General features: G+C 40.1%; 1 protein-coding gene across 1 annotated transcript; it reads right to left on the bottom strand.

Moving 5' to 3' along the window:
- Positions 1-10,900: 10,900 nt before the first annotated feature.
- On the bottom strand, positions 10,901-13,905 carry si:dkeyp-72e1.6 (transmembrane protein 238-like). The gene is made up of 2 exons (XM_046040091.1): positions 13,122-13,905; positions 10,901-11,894 (listed from the first exon to the last, which is right to left on the bottom strand). The coding sequence occupies exons 1-2, from the start codon at positions 13,666-13,668 to the stop codon at positions 11,887-11,889; spliced, it is 555 nt and encodes a 184-aa protein (XP_045896047.1). The 5' UTR covers positions 13,669-13,905; the 3' UTR covers positions 10,901-11,886.
- Between the last annotated feature and the right edge of the window lie 5,376 nt (positions 13,906-19,281).

The following is a 19,281-nucleotide window of genomic DNA, read 5'->3' as shown; positions in this document are numbered from 1 at the left end:
AAGTGGCCATATTTAAAAAGTCAGTTGCATTAACATTGGTGGGGTCATCAACATGAATATTAAAATCGCCACAAAGAACAATTCTGTCATAATTTAAAGTAGAGTAGATAAAAATTCAGGAAGTTCTGATAAAAATCCTCCAGGCGGTTTTGGGGGGCGATAAATTATAACAAATATGATAGGTTGCAGCCCTCCAACTTTAAGAGTGAGAACTTCAAAGGAGTTAAATTCATCACAGCGTACTTGATGACATTTTAAATTTTTCCTATATACGCTCACTAGCCCACCACCACGACCACTGACCCTCGGTTGACTAAAGCAATCATATTGAGGCGGACACAGTTCAGCTAGCTGGCTATAGTCATTCATTTGCAGCCAGGATTCAGTTAAAAACATAAAATCTAGATTTGCAGACAAGATAAAATCATTTAAGATAAAAGTCTTACTTGACAGAGATCTCACATTGAACAGAGCCATTTTAAATGAGTTTGTTTTGGGTGTTGGAGTTGGTGCAGTTGTCCTAATCCTTATAAGATTACTATGATTTCTGTGTGGGATGTGCACATTTCAGTTTACTGGTCTATGCGTGATGATGACAGGAATAATAGTCTTTGGAACAGCGCTGGGAGCAGACGGCTTTACATGCCAGCAGGTGGAGACAGTTGTTTGTGGCAGTGAGGCAGAGATCTGTTCAGTGACCGGTGGTGCGTCCAGGTGTGCTGCATGAATGATTAGTCATTCATGTAAGTCATGTGTGGACCGCACACGATGCCAACGATAGCCGTTCAGACTTGGCCTTGGGTGTCTTCAACGACCATAACGACAAATGTCATTACAGCTGCCAAGAGCACTAATGAACCAAGTGACATACACCTTGATAACGACCGATATATTATTTTGAAAAAGGTTCTCATTATATTGACGTACAGGATCTGTGTTTTTCAACACATTGGCGGAAATGGGCTTCCATAGTAATTTCCTAACATTATCAGAGCTAAGACTTGCCTAGGACCCGCATGTGACGAAAAGATCCATTCTTGGGGGCGACCAATGTTTGATGTGGTTTGCCAGCGTTTTATTTCTTATGTTGGCTGACAGTGCCTCTTCCCTCTGAATAACGGGCATTATGTAAATAATAATAAAACTGGTAAATATTTAGAAAACTTTCTTTCTTTCTTGTATTTTTTCTATCTTTTTTATAGTTTCATATTATTTGTGTTGCTATTGTTGCTTTGTGTACTTTGTGTAAATGTACATTGACAAAAATAATACATTCTAATTTGATTGACATAATTTGAATAAAGGTGTTTGTGTGAGAGTAATAAATAATCACATCACTCACAATTAGATTTTTTGCTCGAACAGAAGTCCATGCCTATAACGTGAAAATTTGCTTGTGAATGTCATAAAAATTGTACTATTATAAGTTGAGTTCCTACACCCACATTTGGTTATTATTCCGGCATTAAAGGTTCTGTGTGTAATATTTAGGAGGATCTATTGATAGAAATGCAATATAATATTCATAACTGTGTTTTCAGTGGTGTTTAAAGACATAATGAACCGTTATGAATGATAAATTGTTTTATTACCTTAGAATAAGCCATTTCTATCTACATACACTGCAGGTCCCCTTACACAGAGGTAAGCCGCCATGATTCTACAGTAGCCCAAACAGACAAACTGCTGTACAGAGCGCGTTTTTGTCACTACGTTTAATACTTACGAAGGAGAAGAAGAACAAGTAACGTTAGTAGTAGTAGTAGTAGTAGTAGACTGGTTTATCAGAAGTAAGAAAAGAAGAGAGATTTAGACAAATGGAGGGCCACACCTATTATTCTGCACAAGAGCTGACAGAGCGTCGGCCACCGTAGCTTCTCCTGCACGCTTGGAAAGGGAGGGTTGAGCGTGACTGATGGTGCATTCAAGTGGTGTCAGAATAATCAGAATCTTTTTTTCCTCCTTAAATCTTTATTGTAAAAAGAGAAATAAAGTGTACATGGGACATAAAGAAGTATACAGAACTTTGATTCATGCAAAATCACGTATTGCATATACATATTTTGTGATTTGTAATATGGTTATAATGGTTAGTTTGCTGGCCGTGTTGAACTAGATGTCTGTGTGTTGTTTATATGCTCTGATAATGCAAATACAACACATCTTTGTGGTAGCGTCCATGCTGATTCCATATCTGACTTAAGAGCACATGAACACACATTGAAGTCGGAAGAACGACTTCACAACTCGGGAATTGGGACCATTCGAGGAGCATGTGAATGCACCGTGAACCGCTGGTTGCAATTTGCAACCCTCACCACTAGATGCCACTAAAACTTACACACTGAACCTTTAAGAACAGCTTAGGACACGAATAGACACTCTATTAGGTAAATCTGTTCAATTGCTTGTTAACACAAATAGCTGTCAGCCAATCACATGGCAGCAACTCAATGGTCAAGACAACTTGCTGAAGTTCAAAGTGAGCATCAGAATGGGGAAGAAAGGGGATTTAAGTGACTTTGAACGTGGCATGGTTATTGGTGCCAGACGGGCTGCTCTGAGTATTTCAGAAACTGCTGATCTACTGGGATTTTCACGCACAGCCATCTCTAGGGTTTACAGAGAATGGTCCGAAGAAGAGGAAGTATCCAGTGAGCGGCAGTTGTGTGGACGAAAACGCCTTGTTGATGTCAGAGGTCAGAGGAGAATGGGCAGACTGGTTCCAGGTGACAGAAAGGGATCATTAACTCAAATAACCACTCGTTACAACCAAGGTATGTAGAACACCATCTCTGAACGCACAACACGTTAAACCTTGAAGCAGATGGGCTACAGCAGCAGAGGACCACACCGGGGGCCCCTCCTGTCAGCTAAGAACAGGAAGCTGAGGCTAGAAGTCACACAGGTTCACCAAAACTAGACAACAGAAGATTGGCAAAATGTTGCCTGGTCTGATGAGTCTGGATTTCAGCTGCGACATTCAGAGGGTAGGGTCAGAGTTTGGCGTAAACAACATGAAAGCATGGATCCATCCTGCCTTGTGGGAAGTAATATGATGTCCAACCACTGTGTCTATGGTCCTCAGCGTTGCCCGTTTCTTTGTGCTTCTTCAAAAGAGCTCGGAAAGCACATCTGGAAACCCCTGTCTGCCATGAAATGTCTGCTTGGGAGAGACCTTGCTGATGCAGTATAACTACCTTGTTTCTTGTTGCTGTGCTCAGTCTTGCCATGGTGTATGACTTTCAGACAGTAAACTTCAGCAGCCTCACCTTGTAAGCTGAGTTTGGCTGTTCCTCACCCAGTTGTATTCCTCCTACACAGCTGTTTCTGTTTCCCTTAATGATTGTGTTTCAACCTACATACTGAATTGGTGATCATTAGCACCTGTTTGGTGTAATTGTTTAAAATCATGCATCTGACAATTTCCCTGACTTCATGCAAGTGAACCTAGAAGAAGTGATGCTGTTCTGAAGGAGAATATTGATTTATTTTACATTTTTCTTCTGTTCATTCAATTTGCATTTTGTTAATTGATAAGTCTATTAAAGAGGTGGTATTATGCTCATTTTCAGGTTCAAAATCCTATTTAGGGGTACCAGAACAGGTTTACATGGTTTCATTTTCAAAAAAACACCATATCTTTTGTCATACTGCCCATTGCTGCAGCTCCTCTTTTCACCCTGTGTTGAAGGCTTCGTTTTAGCTATGGAGTGATACATCTTGTCTCTACATGATCTTTGTTGGGAGTTGCACATGCGCAGTTCCTAGTTAAGGACTACTAGCCAATCAGAAGCAGAGAAGGGCGGGTCAGTGAGAAGCCTGCAAACAGCTTCGGTTCAGCTGTACATGTTGCCGACCAGTATAGCAACATGGACTGGAGCAAGAGTTTCAGATTGGTGAGTTATTAATCTGTTATGAAAGTATCTTTCATCCATAAAGTTTTAACTGAGCTCTGTCTCTACATCATGTCGTGGAAATTATATTCTGGTGAGGGGTTGAGCAAATAATTGAGTTACAACCAACCGTTGTCTTTGAAGAATTTATTTAACAAAAGAGAATAAACAGAGAAGTACTGCAACACAAATCAGCTGGACCAGAGGTTCTGTCTCCTAAGACAGTCACTAACGTCTGGCCCCAAGCAAAGGGATGAATAATCATTTACACAGTCTAGGTTTCTATGTTTTGGGGAACAGCGATCCTCTCTCAGCCTTGAATGAACTTTCCAGGAGAGGAGAGGAACAACAAGAGATGGAAAGCACCAAAACAATCTCACAGCTCTGACCCAAACCCTAGTAAACGTGGACAGACTAACATAAGGAGTATAGGAGAGGAAAGGTTAAGGATAAAACACAATACATAATAATAATAATGGTAAAAGAACATACATAAAAGATTAAATGTAAGAGGACACAATTTTCTGCCATAACACATCACAGTAACAACTTTCTGTCCACTGACTGCCTGGAGGATAGCGTTTGGAAGGGAGAGGAGAGCTGTGCTGCAGCTCACTGTTACTGAACCCTGAATTGCCTCTGGTGGCTGTTCCACCAGTGTATGAATGTGTGTGAAGGCTGAATGCGATGTAGTGTAAAAGCGGGGGGAGCTTAGCTCCCCAAATAAGACATCAGCTCCCCTAAAAGTACGATTTGTGATTTTTTGGGGGGTCTCTAAAATATTGACAGCATGCTTTATTGACATTAATTTCTACATATTTCTCTATCATCATGGATCCATGCGTAAATTCGGGAGCGTCAGATTTCATCCAGCCAGAGGGAACGATTACTGACCGTCCGCAGAGGGCAGGTCGCTCCGCGATCTCCTGGCCCACTGCGCTCCACCGCCCCACTGCCTCTCCGGTACGGGTTGTGTCGCTAGTACTGCCGACGCGCTGTACGTTTAATGATCGTTCCGTCTGGCTGGATATTACGCATGACCCATGCAGTAGTGCAGCTGGGGGCTCTCCGCAGCGCCACGCAGCTTCAAACTTCAAAATTCTTCCATCTCACGCAGTTTGCAGGCTCCTGAAACATTGGGGGCTTAGCCCAGCCCAGAAATATTTCATGTTTTCACCTGTTTTCACCTGTTTCAACCCCCAACCCCATTGCCGCCTACCCAAAGTATGCAACAGTAAATGACTTCTACACAGTAAGTCTAACATCTGTCTCATTTTCTGATAATAATTATTAATTAATTAACTATGGGGGGTCTGGGGGTCCTCCCCCTAAAAAATTTGGGCTTCAAACACTTAATTTCCTGCATTCTGGTGATTTTTTTGGCACCAATTTATTGAGGAAATGTCTGAGGTGACAATTCAAAATAAAATAATTTAGTGTAATACCGTATAATGCAGGCATTCTGTATTGATGTCAGATATGTTTCTCCTGTAGATCAACTTTTCTCATTTAGTTTAATCCCGAGTCTACATACATGCAGGCATGCCTGAAGTAGCCTAAAGTCTTTGTGCATGTGGCACCTTTTCACCTTAATGATAAATTAGCTTAATTAATTTGAATTTAGTTTAAAAAGAAATATTGATGAAAATGGTCAATCTCCCCCCAGAAGATTTTGAGCAATAAACACTTCCTGCATTCTGAAGACATTTTCTGCACCGATTTATGGTGGAAATGTCTTTATTTTTATAAAGGGAAGGACAAAAGTTAGGTGGCAGGTGACAATTCAGAATATAAAAATATAATAGAATGTAATGCAGTAATCAGTAGCTTATTCTTGTTTTTTTTACCTTAAGTTACTTTATTAAAATATATTTATAATCAATATATTTATATTGCATTGCAGGTTTTCTTATTGTGCAAATAAACTTTTCTCATAGCATTTTATTTGTTAATTAACATTTCTTGGTACAAGCTATTTTTCAGTGGCCATGGCTCTGCTTTACTCCTACAAGTGCAGGGTAGGCTATGGTTGATGTTGAAGCTACTGAAGCTCCAGTACAAAACAGCCCTAAAGGTTCGTCGGCCGGTAGCCTATGCCAGATTACCAGTTCACCCCTGAGGCCTACCCCCTTTAGACCTTCTGACAGACACAGAGCCTGTCTGGGACTGTAGCCTACTCAATGAGACGAGTGCACTGATCTTCATCAGAGGAAGAAAACCGAAATTGAAAACACTTGTGATCAGACAGAAATATCACCACAATTCCACACAAATGTTCACTTTTGATAAAGTGCAGACAAAACATCCGGGGCCCCGGGAAAACGACCTGGCGACGCCGATGGTCTCACGGAACAAAAGAAAGGACAGGCCTCAAACAGCTGTTGTGTGAAGCCTAATTGTAACAAAATAGCTACTAATAATAATGATATTTTTCTTATTATCATAATAATAAATGATGTCATAATAAAGACAAACATGCCTACTTTCACAGTCAGCCCAGGCCTACATGCTTGCAGCTATTATTGATTCAGCAGTAAGAATCGGTCTGTGAGAGTGAAAAAAAATGTGAGCTCCCACCGAAAGCCATGGTATACTTCGCACACTGGGTATATAACTTAATAAAGGAGGGGGAAAAAGCTAAAAAGCATAATACTACCTCTTTAAAATTTTATTGATTACTTTTAAAGCTCTTCATGGCCTCTCTCCTTGTTATATCGTTGACCTTTTAGTCCCATTCGCACCAGCACGTACCTTTAGATCCTCGGGCAGAGGTCTTTTGTCTGATCTGTTGAAGAAATATTGTGAGCCATGTTCAGGTGTGAAGAAGTTTCAGAGACTGATGAAGTCTTAACATAGCATGGTTTATTGAGCCCGGCCGAGGAGATACAGTGCCAGCACAACATGTGAACACGTCAAATGCCAACACCAAATCTGAAGGAGAACATCTTTTGGTCCCTTTTATGTTGTTCTAGTGCCTGTAGGTTTCTCCATTAGGTCATCTTTCACCTAGAACAACTAATCTATCTGATGTTTAGACTCCAGTGCTTCATCATATTGGAATCTATCACTATCCATGAGTACTCTAATCTGTGGAGCCACATTCTTGTGGGACTCAACCTCGTAAGATTCCCAGAGAACACTGATCTCTGCTAGCATGACGCCTGAGTTACTGTCTCTAACTAATCAGTCTAACTGTTACATGTGTGAAATACCTAGCGCTAGAAGGTCAGAAAACACTTATGGGGTCAGCTAAATAACTCTAAGCTAAATGTTGGAGGCTATGTATTTTTGTTTCTTTTGTGTTATTTTTTGCTTTTTGTGATTTCTTTTGCAAAAAAAGGAAACAAAGAGGAAAATTAACAATATATCAGGGGTTCATGTAAATGATACAGAACACAGCAAATCGATAAAATTATTTTCTTCTACAGAGGTTGTTGGTCCATATGATCAGAACGCCTCTTTGGCACCTGTGGAGGTTTTATGGGCACCCTCAACTTGTAGGAGACCCCTGCGTCTGCTGATCATATATCTCATCTTGCTTGGGTACACCTCTAAAGCTTAAGTGCAATGCTCCATGCATGCCATGCAGCTGCCTTTATTTTAATATATATATATATATATATAGAGAGAGAGAGAGAGAGAGAGAGAGAGAGAGAGAGAGAGAGAGAGAGAGAGAGAATGAGCCAATGAGTGCATTGTTGGGAAGTAGTGAATTTTCTAGCTATAGAAGGGTGACAAATTACAGTTTTACTCAATTACTTAAACACATTTCTTGAAATTAGGCTCTTTTTCTATTATTTTCATCCTCAAAAAGGGGTTGAACTGCCAGAAAGGTTAAGAACCCCTGCACCACATCTCACCCTGGTGAGATAAATTCAAAACAATACTACAAAACCTGGTTACTGGTTATGTTGCTTGTGGTTCTCCCCCTGAAAAACCTTTTCACGTGATGAATAAAACAAAAGAAATAACAAATGTAAACATTTGCACATTTTTTATTTCTTATTGTACTGTACAGTACAACACACCAAACCACTAATTACTCTGCCCCAGCGTCCTGTCTTTGGTCTGGGACAGGACAGAGATTCTCCTCCTGCTCCTTCCTACTCGTCTCTACATACTGCTCTTCCTCCTCACCCTCATCTTCCTCCTTCTCCTCTCTGGTGTCCTTTACATCTTCATTCATATCTATATGGATCTAAGGTTCCAAAACTGAATAAAGTGACTCTGGCCAATTATCTATCTATTGAAGGATCTGATTGGTGTGTTATGAATTCTGACTCCTTGTTTTTCCACCCTGTGCTGACTTGAGTGAACAATATTGAATGTTGAGTGTTTTCTCAATGACCACATGGTGTAGGCAATGAGAAATGAAGGGATTTGTGTGTTTAGAGAAATGGGTGTGCTTTTTGAAAATTTTTTTTATGGCTTTGGAATTTTAGTTCAATAGCCTGCTTATAGTGTTTAAGCAATGAAGAAAAACTGTAAACAATAACAGTAGTTCAAATTACAGGGGGGGTTGGGGGGTCTGACCCCCTTAATGAAGACTTGAGGAATAATATATTTCACATATGCATCCCTCAAGAATCTTGAACTACAATTTCAGACACCCCTAAAATGGACCTTACCATTTCCAATGTTGGCTTGACATTTTATTACCTTTATAAAATGTTATATTTAACCTAACTGTTAGCTAACACTGGTGCTTAAGCATGACCAGTGAAATTGAGAATTAGTTTTTATGGAGATACATTTTCACATCAATATAGAGTTCATTATTTCATTTTAAGTCTTTTGTAAGTTTTTCTACAATAAGCATGCCAATTGTTTTCACTTTGGAATTCAGGAGTTTTACCTGGGTAGGTAACTGACACATGTTAAAATCCAGGTGTGTTATTTCAAATGTATGACTACTGCTTTATTGAATGCTATTCATTCACAGTCAGTATGAGCAAGAGAAAGGAGATATTTTCAGAAAGAGAAAGAAAGAGTACATTATCATCATCTACACACTGCATCCAGACAGACAGTTAAACAAGCAAGGATATTTTAAGCATTGTAAGACTTTGGTTCACTGAACACACCTGCGCAGTTCTGGGTTTCCTTTATGACCTGGAACCCCTTCCCCGATTGTCATTGCATTGTTTGCACCTTGGCTGTCAGTAAGGTGCTGTTCCACCACAAGCCTCCAGGACAGCTTCACTGCTCTCTAAGTGTATGGAACTCTTCTGAACAGCATTCTTCCAAAAGATTTCACCACATTTAGTGTTTCGATGTTGGAGAGCGCTATCTATGTAGGTGTTGGGTTGAGATCTGGTGACTGTTAAGGCCATAGCATATGATTTACATAATTTCCATAATCATCAAAACATTCATTCAGTGAGCCCTCCTGACCTGAGATGGAAATTTACTGATGACATATCTACATGGCAGTATGGCATGGTCATGGGCTTGGTAATATTTCTGGGAATTTGGGGGGTTTGATGACACTGGGGGGAATTAGCATCCTCTGACTATATGAATTACTCATGCTGGGTTTTAAGGCTGATCCTGATCACCTTGGACTTAATATGACTTTCTTTAGCCAAAACAGTTCATTAATCTTAAAAAGTAGAAACCAGTGAACACTTACCACACAATTACTGAGAACCAGGCATTGTGGGAAAACATTTACTGAAGTACTGAATGTTCTACTATATTCCTATGAAATTCAGTATGCTTCATCCTGGAAAATTCAAATTTCCCCATGTAGCATGATGTCACTAAAGTAAATACCTTTGTTACACCTTTGTAAATGTGTTAACCCCCCTTCAACACTGAAAGTGCCTGAATTGACTTCTTTGCAGTGTACCTGGCTGTAGAATTGATTATGCAGGCACAAAGTATTGAAGTAGCACACGACTACAGTCAGAAACAACAGTATAATAAAGCCGACTGGTTCCAAAGGTTAAAAACTGAAGCTTGTTATCAACATGGGTGGGAACAAGGAAGCCTGCTGCCAGCTACAACTCTTTCTCCACAGCAATCTTCTGTTAACCAAAACTAAGTCATCAGCTCAAATTTATTGATTGCATACTTTTATGTTGTGTTTCCCCTGCTGTAACATGTTGGTGGCTGCAACAATGTTAAGTGTCCAAAAAGATCAGTAAGACTAGAGTAACAGTGACATAATATCTTAGCAGAAATTTCTGATCAAAGTCTTTAGTAAGGTAAGAGTCACAGCACAACCTGAATCCACTTGAGCTGGTAGCCTGATCCATGATTAATGTACTGCTGTTATCAGAAGCAGAAGCTGCTCCTGCTTTATGACTACCTGAAGGGTGTCTAGTAACGCCACAAAAATAAATCTACATGGTTTATAAAGTGGCATAGACTTTTGGTATCCATTGTGTTGTAGCATGTGTAGTTGTTATATCTAGAACTGATATAGAATGAGAGCTCACACCTGTGATGTTACATAACCTCAAGTGCATCAATGATTTCCTCAATTTAACAAATTTACCGCAATAATTCAGTTAAATGAAAATCTGCGTGTGAGCCATAGACAGGCCCAATTCATTAGACTGTATTGCCGTAAATGGGTTGCTTTTCAGTAAGAAGTGATGTAATTCGTGTTATAATATACATAGACCTGATCCAGTCCTGGATGGCCACCGTCTACAACCCAGACATTTCCGTCATTCAGAAACTCATTCATTTGCTATAAAATAATGTTGAACATATTAACTCAATAGATGGACAATCTTCTTAACAACTTATACATTCAGAAAAAAATGACATTAGGTAGGTAAGTAACAAAAAACACCTGATACATGTACAACAGTGAGCTGAAACTCAGTGGAGCTCCAGATTCAGGTGGTAATTCTCTTTATGTTCATCACTACGAGCAACCCATTTTACACTGTCACATTGTTTTCACATTGTCATTAAATACCTTGTTAGTTTTAAAAATTTGCTTTAAACACAAGCAAGGGAGAAGTGTGCTAAGTATTGCAGCCAGGAGGTTACAAAACTGAAACTGTTTATTCGGGGGTCATGAAGAATCAATACAGATCAATAGGATTCACTGCATATCGTCTAAATAAAAATGCTAGATATAATTAGAAAACAGTTAAGGACCGAGGATGGACCCTTGAGGAACCAAACAGTACACTGGATGGAGAATAAAACACTGGGTGGACAGAAGTAGAATAGTTGCCAATTGTGACAGAAATAATCCTGTGATAGAGGCACAACACAAACCATGTGTATGTGCATTGCAAAAATGTATCAAAATGTATTTCAAACATAATCTTTCTTTTTTCTATTTGTCTCTCAGTAAATCTATATCTTGTCATTCAACTTAAAGAATGAAACCCCACTCATGTAAAACATTCTTGGACACTGAAATACCGTAATAGCTGTTCACATAATGTTATGTTATAAAGGTAGCCTATTTTACTCAAACTTTTCTTAGTCATGATGTAGTGATGTTTTTTTTTAAATAAGGAAGTCTCAAAACCTCTTCTACAAGAGAGATATATCATCACAACAAGACAGTCACACAAAGCAGTCATCACATACACACAATTTAAACAGTCACAAATAAAATAAAAAACAAAATAATCTAAAATATGAGTAGAACAAAGTCTGTCAGAGAAATGGGTGTCTCCAAATACAGTTGTTTTGCAGTTCGTTTGTGAGTCACGTGGTACCAGAAAGCAAATATGGTTTCCAGCAATTTTCCCAATTTTTGGGTCTGAATGATTAATGGGGACAACATTCAGTCCACTTATCTCAAACAGACTGCATCCGTGCTGCCATACTGATTAAAAACATAACATTCATTGTGGAATTTACATTTTACTAAGTGATTTAATAATGACTCAGCAACTGCTAACACTTCTTACAGATATCATCATCAAATGATGATATCTCATTAAACACACAAACAGTAGAAAAGCTGAGCATCGACTGGAGTCAAGTGAAGACACTGTAGGGCAGGCTCTCATCAAGTCACTGTGGAGTAGAAACATCGTTATTAAAGCACGTGCAGGTGAGTTTAGAGTTGACAGGTGGTGATCAGAAAGTCCTTTCTGGGTTTTCTCACAGACCTTTAAATGAATCGGTGGATGCCGAGGTTTTCAAGGAAGTTCAGGTAAGCCTGCTATTGTTTAGATTAAAGGCTTGTCTTTCAGTGAACGGTCAACTGTGGTTAATGATTTATCCAGTGATAAGAATTTTACTGGCATAGCCACAGGTACTTTTCCACATTTAAACTATCAAACTGAAAGAAAATAAAGTTGTACTACTAAGCAGATGCCCTCATAATAACAGATATTTTTCATAGTCCTAGTGTTGTAGAATATAGTATTAAATAAAGATCATCTATGCAATATAAACCTTCTTAAAATGAATACATTTAACATAGAACAGACTAAAATTATTGTGTGTACAGAGCTCCAATACATTTGAGACTTGTTTACATGTTTTATATTAATCTAATATAGTCTCACAACATAAAAATACCATACAATACAGTTCACTTGGTTGATATTTGGATATTCACTTCCACTCTTAAAAAAGATCATTTGTTACAAATTTAGCTTTATTCCCTTAAAATCAAACTTTTGCCTTTGAAAGCGGAAAGGTATGGAGGCCATAGCTGCTACTGAGGATGTTGTGTTATTTCTGTGAATTTGGAGTTTAAAGGCCTGAGGAGGATTTCACATTCTACAATTACCCACAAATGACACCTGGTTGTGTTTACAGCATATTGGTCATGTTTGAGCTCTTTTTTCTACATTTGACAGTAGGGTCAAGGAAAAACAAGAGAAATGGAATGAAATTAAAAAGGTTTTGTATTTTTTCACTACAATAAGAGTGGCACTGTGAAGACGCCTTCATAACCGCCTTTTGGTCATCACTAAAAATAATAAGAAAAACTAATTGCACTGTTCTAAATAAAGAAATATAAAATATATAGCCTATATGACAAAATGCCTCCCTGTTTTGGGTGGCTGGTAGCCTAAAGGTTTTCTCAGTTGGATGGGGTCACATTGGGGGATGTTACTAGTATAAAGCTACTGTTACACTGTAGATACTGGAGAATTTTCAATTGTTTAAATAGGCTATAGGCCTGTGGGCCAAACAATGAGAATTCTTTGTTGAAACGTCATAGCTTCCCACAATCCTCGTTTTAGTCATATATTCTATAATTTCTTTAAAGAGCGTGTTCTTCCTCACCTGTGACATTATATTGCCTCGGTGACGTCTCTGTTGTTGTGTGTGGCATCTCTACCTCACGCGCCACAGAGGATTCAATAGTAGTGTGTGGGGTATCCTCCTGCGGGGTCATCGTTCCCATGGCAACGGCCACCTGCTCAGCCTGCGGGGCCGCCGTTTGCCCGCCGGCTGACCTGGGCGCGCGGGCCGTGCGGGTGCTGGACGGTCCTCCGTTCCTGCGGAACGAGTTCCTGATGCCGCTGGACAGGCGACTGGAGAGGCGCCTCACCGCGCCGCTGATGCCGCTCAGACCGCCCTTATCCTTCTTCAGTAACCCGACATCGTCCTCCAGCTCCGCCAGTGGCACCTCGATGTTCCCAGAGTACCAGAAAACCCACCAGATGAGGCTGAGGAAGATGACGATGGCGCCCGCGTAGATGAGCAGGTCATAGAAAAACACGTTCACAAACACCCCGACCAGAAGTACACCCAGTCCCGCAATGTCAAAGGCTACCGCGAGCCAGAAACAGCACACACAGCGACCCAGACCCCGGTAGGCAGGTTCCATGTCAGCATACAGTAGGCTAGGCTATAGGCCTCCGAAGAGACGCTGAGGTCTCTGACAACAGCTTCTTATTTCCCGGAGCCTCTGTGCGGTGTATTGAGTTTCTGAGCGGCTGTAAGGTGAGCCAGGTGAGGCGCCCAGTCCTGCTCAGGTCGGCTGCCTTTTAGACTCACAGAGGAGGGGCGTGGTGCTCACCTGAGGAGGGGCTGAAAGCACCAGCCTACCTGCCCGGAAATCGACAAGCCTATTTGATTCAGCTGCAGTCAGTGTGACCCCGCGTGTCTGCCACAATGTGACACTGAGATATTCACTTGACTGCCTATCTGAAGAACAAACCTGGAGTCACCTTCCGTTCCACTTTCAGTAATGCTATAAATAAATATAAATTAAGCCAGTAAAATAATTAAATGTGTTAAAAGTGTGAACTGGGTCTTTTCGAGTCTAATATACAGTGGTGGATAAAAATAGCCTAACAAGAGCATCTGATGCAAGGGAAGCACACTGAGTGATTAACTAAAAGAAAGACCTTTTCTTTAACTGAGATTCATTTGTTTTGACAAATGTAAAACCAAGCAGGGAACACCTACTGCTAGAAAAAGATAATGATGAATAAGTAAACTATACGAAAATCTAAATTACTGCATAACACAAGGTGGTGCTAGGGGAGGGTTCTTGATGGCCTAAGGCTCCCCTCAGCCATGAATCTGCAACACTCCAAGACAACACACACACACACACACACACACACACACAGCAACAACACAATACTCACAAGCCCTGGCAGAGTCATGGTCACACAGTGCCATGCACTGCAGTAAATAATGTAATATCATAATGTCAAATGTTGCTGTTGATTAAACTCCATGATCATTAAAGTGTTAAAGTGTTGTTGGTTATTCACTTATCACATGAATGAAAAAGGAAACAGGCACAAACAGCTGGTCAGGCAGGTACTTGGTGTTCTGTAATAACAGACTGTTCCAACATGAAACAGGAAGTAGTTTCAACAGTATTACATGTGTCACAGTAAAAGTACTCATTCTGAAGCACAGACCCTTTCAGCAGGGTAGGGTAGCTGTAGACTGCATCATATTTTGTGAGCTCCTATGCACAGCGATCTGTACAGCGTACATTTGACCGTGTTTAGGATCAAATGAAAATGAAAAAAAAAAAACAACATTAAAATGGTTTTGTCCTTTTATACCCGAATAAGAATGCTATGCGGCAGTGTGACGGAGGAATATAAAACAGGCTTTCGATCATCACTGTTGGGAAATAAGGTTTAAATATCAATATTTATATTAAATAATATAATAATTATTATTACAATTATTCATAATTAATAGTATAATTTAACTTGTGTTAAATTCACCTTGGGGCACCACCCTGCAGAAAAGGAAACTGATAGCCAGTTAATTCATTTAGCCTAAAAAAATATACTAAACTATAAATTTGGAACTGTGATCAGTTTTGTTGAAACGTCCTCATTAAGGATTACATTCTGATTTTCTACTGTAAATACAAGATTCTAGGAGATGCTGCTGATGTTCACGACATTTTACTTTTAGTTACTTTTTAAACTACATTTAATGTGTGACAAACAAAATGCCTCCACATCACCATGCTCCATGTCCTTTCTCTCAGGCTATCTACACCAGCTTTTGTGTGTTGTACAATGAAGTTATCAGGCCTGCAATGGAGAACTCCACCGGGGGGGCGATGAAAACAAGGTGAATCCACGTCTATCAGAGGAGGCATAGTAGCTTCTTACTATCAAACTGGCACTCCATGTTCCCTAGGGACACCAACAGAGACAAGTACAGATAGAAGAGTGAGTTAGAAAAGAACTCAGACAGGAGTTAACTATGCTGCTGTGTTAGATTAACCTAAGTGGTTATTCTAATGAAACAGTAGACAATCAGGTTGTATTAGGGCTGAATGATTTTCAAAAAATATCTAATTGCAATTATTTTGACTGATGCAATTGCGCTATGATTTGCAATACTATATACTATGATCGTTTTTACATCATTAGTGTCATTTTCATTGAAAACCATGTAGGACCGGTCTGTACATCAGTGTGCATTCACAGGTTTCTGGTGCATTCTTTTGTTTTCCTTTATTGGGTGTGGAAAGTAAATCAAGCATTTGCTTGATGTTTGCCTTTGTTAGGAAAGATGTCAACTAGAAATAAATCAATAAATGGCCAAATCAATAAATCTGTTACACATACAGAGGTTTAGCTGCTAGCTATAAATCTGGAATTGATGTTAGCAAACTTACTAGATAACACACTTGGACACTGGTAATGTTACAGTAGGTGCTGTAGCTGCCTATCTTTGTTGGCTAGCCTACCACCCAAGTTCAAGCAACATTATGCTGCTGCTAGTGGAGAGTGGCGCTGGTGTCATGCAAGAGTCAAATGAGTGGGCAACATAACCAGGCTCAGCAGCCTCTATGGACACAGAGGAAGCTAAAAAGAGAAAAAGAGGGAGATGAAGCAAGAGGCTGCTGGACGTAGGAGAGAACTTTGTGAAATAAAAGGCTGCAGGACACGCACCAAGCTGGCATCCTTTCTGTTGAACTAGCTGTGTTTTTGATCGTAATGTAATCATAACAAATGCATGTGTACAGCTGTCCTTAATTACCACAGCTGTGTGAATTACACTCTGAAACAGTAGAGGCCAAATCACACAAAAAAAACAAATCTTACAAACTTGCTTTAAATATAAAGCAAAAATAAGAATCACTTTCCACAATTCCCACTTTATATTTTTCATTTTGTGTTATTCTGTGAGTAAGGCCTCACCTATTGACTACACACCCCAAGAGATGGGAACTCAAGTTTGAGACTCGGACTCGAGTCCGACTTAAGTCGCACACACAGTGACTTCAGATTGAGACTCGCCCTCAAAAGACTTCAGACTCAACTCAGACTCGAGTTGCAGGACTCGTGAACAATGTTTATTTCAGGAAATGTTTGATGAGCTCACTGTTATTCCCTCGGCAGCTGCTGAGCCATTCATCATAAACTTTGGCTTTAAAACTTCATACAACAAGACCCAAACAAAGAAGCGCTGAACGCAAAATAGGTTAAGATGTTTGTGAGTGTTCATCCCAAAAAAGGTTAGTAACCTGAGGTTAGTAAACATGTTTAGCTCCGCGTTGGCCTTCTAACGTTAGCTTGCTTCTTGCTTTAGCTACGACCTTCGGGAGGTGTACCAAAACAACATATAAAACCTTTTTCCATACAGCTGTTTTTTACGGCTGGTCCTGCAGGGTCATCATTGCCATGGCCACCTGCTCCGCCTGTCTGGTTACCAGTGGGCTGCCTGATGAAAATAAAGATCTTATAAATCCTCTTTTATTGTGGAAGAGATTATTCTATGCGTTCAGTATCATCATCTCTGTCTCAGCATTAATGTTACTGGTTGATGATGTTGGTATTAAAGTTTGAAGTGATAGACTTAAAGGGAAATGTGTTGAATCAACTTAAGAAAAACAGGCTACATTTACAGACATATATATGTACACTCACTGTCCACTATTAGGTACACCTTGCTAGTACCAGGTTGGACCCACTTTTGCCTTCAGAACTGCCTTAATACTTCCTGGCATACTTTCAACAAGGTGTTGGAAACGTTCCTCAGAGACTTTGGACCATATTGACATGACAGCATCACTCAGTTGCTGCAGATTTGTCAGCTGCACATCCATGATGTGTGTGAAGGTGCTCTATTGGATTGAGATCTGGTAACTGTGGAGTCCAGGAAATGATTTGTGCTTTGTGACATGGTGCATTATCCTGCTGGAAGTAGCCATATAGGAATGGACATGGTCAGCAACAAAGTCAAAAGTCCCCCAAAGTCCCCCACACCATTACACCACCACCAGCAGCCTGAACCGTTGATACAAGGCAGGATGGATCCATGCTTTCATGTTGTTTACGCCAAACTCTGACCCTACCCTCTGAATGTCGCAGCTGAAATCGAGACTCATCAGACCAGGCGACCAACATTTTTAAATCTTCTATTGTCTAGTTTTGGTGAGCCTGTGTGAACGGTAGCCTCAGTTTCCTGTTCTTAGCTGACAGGAGCTGCTGCTGTAGCCCATCTGCTTCAAGGTTGGACGTGTTGTGCGTTCAGAGATGGTGTTCTACATACCTTGGTTGTAACGAGTGATTATTTGAGTTAGTGTTGCCTTTCTGTCATCTGGAACCAGTCTGTCCATTCTCCTCTGACCTCTGACATCAACAAGACATTTTCGTCCACACAACTGCCGCTCACTGGATATTTTCTCTTTTTCGGACCTTTCTCTGTAAACCCTAGAGATGGCTGTGCGTGAAAATCCCAGTAGATCAGCAGTTTCTGAAATACTCAGAGCAGCCCGTCTGGCACCAACAACCATGCCACGTTCAAAGTCACTTAAATCCCCTTTCTTCCCCATTCAGATGCTCACTTTGAACTTCAGCAAGTTGTCTTGACCATTGAGTTGCTGCCATGTGATTGGCTGATTAGCTATTTGTGTTAACAAGCAGGTGTGTTAACAGGTGTACCTAATAAAGTGGGCGGTGAGTTTATGCTTGCATCAGTGACTGTTATCTCACTGAACATTTTCAAATGTATTTGCATAGTGCATACAGACAGATGGACATGCTGCAGATTAAAAAGCTGAAGTGTGTGTGTGTGTGTGTGTGTGTGTGTGTGTGTGCATGCATGGAACCAGCGGCCATGTTGACCTCGGAACAATCAGAGGTAGATATGTCCAGTAGCATTTCTCTGCCTCAGTAATCATAAATAATCATAAATAATAGAGAGCAATAACCAACAAGGACACAATGAGACAGATGGACAGCTTGACAGCCTGTCAGAGACAAACACAAATTCCAGTAAATGTTTTACTACATTTGACATATTCATCAAATACAACCCAGAAAATGAACACTGGAGATATTTCCCCCAGAAGGTCACACAACACGTATTCACTTTTAAACTGTTAAATCGGCATTGCAAACATTTAACTAACTGCCCCTAGTTATTCTAAGCCAGCTGGCCACAAACATGTTATTCATTTATCATGTAAGATCTTTGCAATTACATGCCAAGTTTTAACATCTTAACAGGTTGTACTCTGGTGTCCCAAAATGTTAAAAAAAAACAAAAAGACATGTGAAATTTATGAATCTTGCCTTTGGATTCCGACGTGGTGTCTGATGCTTCCATATCACTGGTTGACACTTTGAGGCCCACCCTCTTTAAATGCCTAGACTGTTATCATTTGTGCCTATATGACCTTTTACATGGCTTCTGTATCTCTCCAGACTGCAGCCTACTGTAATGGATGGCCCCACACATGACTATTACCCAGCTGGCCATCCTGCTGTGATTTGTGCATGTCTGATGAATCTGCAGCTAGTACAATTCAGTATGTACTTCAACATTATGCACTTAAGTGGTAGGTAATATACTTCCCTGCCGATCTAATTAACCCCTATAATAATAAAAAGAACAATAGTAGTTATATGAATTGGTAAGGAAGTTATTGATTCAAGTTTGAATAGAGAAGGAAACAGTAATTCAGGGATATGATATTAAATAGAAAAAGGGAAGTCTTGCC

The sequence above is a fragment of the Micropterus dolomieu genome, linkage group LG02 (assembly GCF_021292245.1).
Source record: "Micropterus dolomieu isolate WLL.071019.BEF.003 ecotype Adirondacks linkage group LG02, ASM2129224v1, whole genome shotgun sequence".
Taxonomy (NCBI): Eukaryota; Metazoa; Chordata; class Actinopteri; order Centrarchiformes; family Centrarchidae; genus Micropterus; species Micropterus dolomieu.
This window is presented reverse-complemented; position numbering and strand designations above follow the sequence as displayed.

Coding starts and splice junctions, on each gene's coding strand:
- si:dkeyp-72e1.6 (XM_046040091.1), bottom strand. CDS start 13,668: ATGGAACCTGCCTACCGGGGTCTGGGTCGCTGTGTGTGCTGTTTCTGG.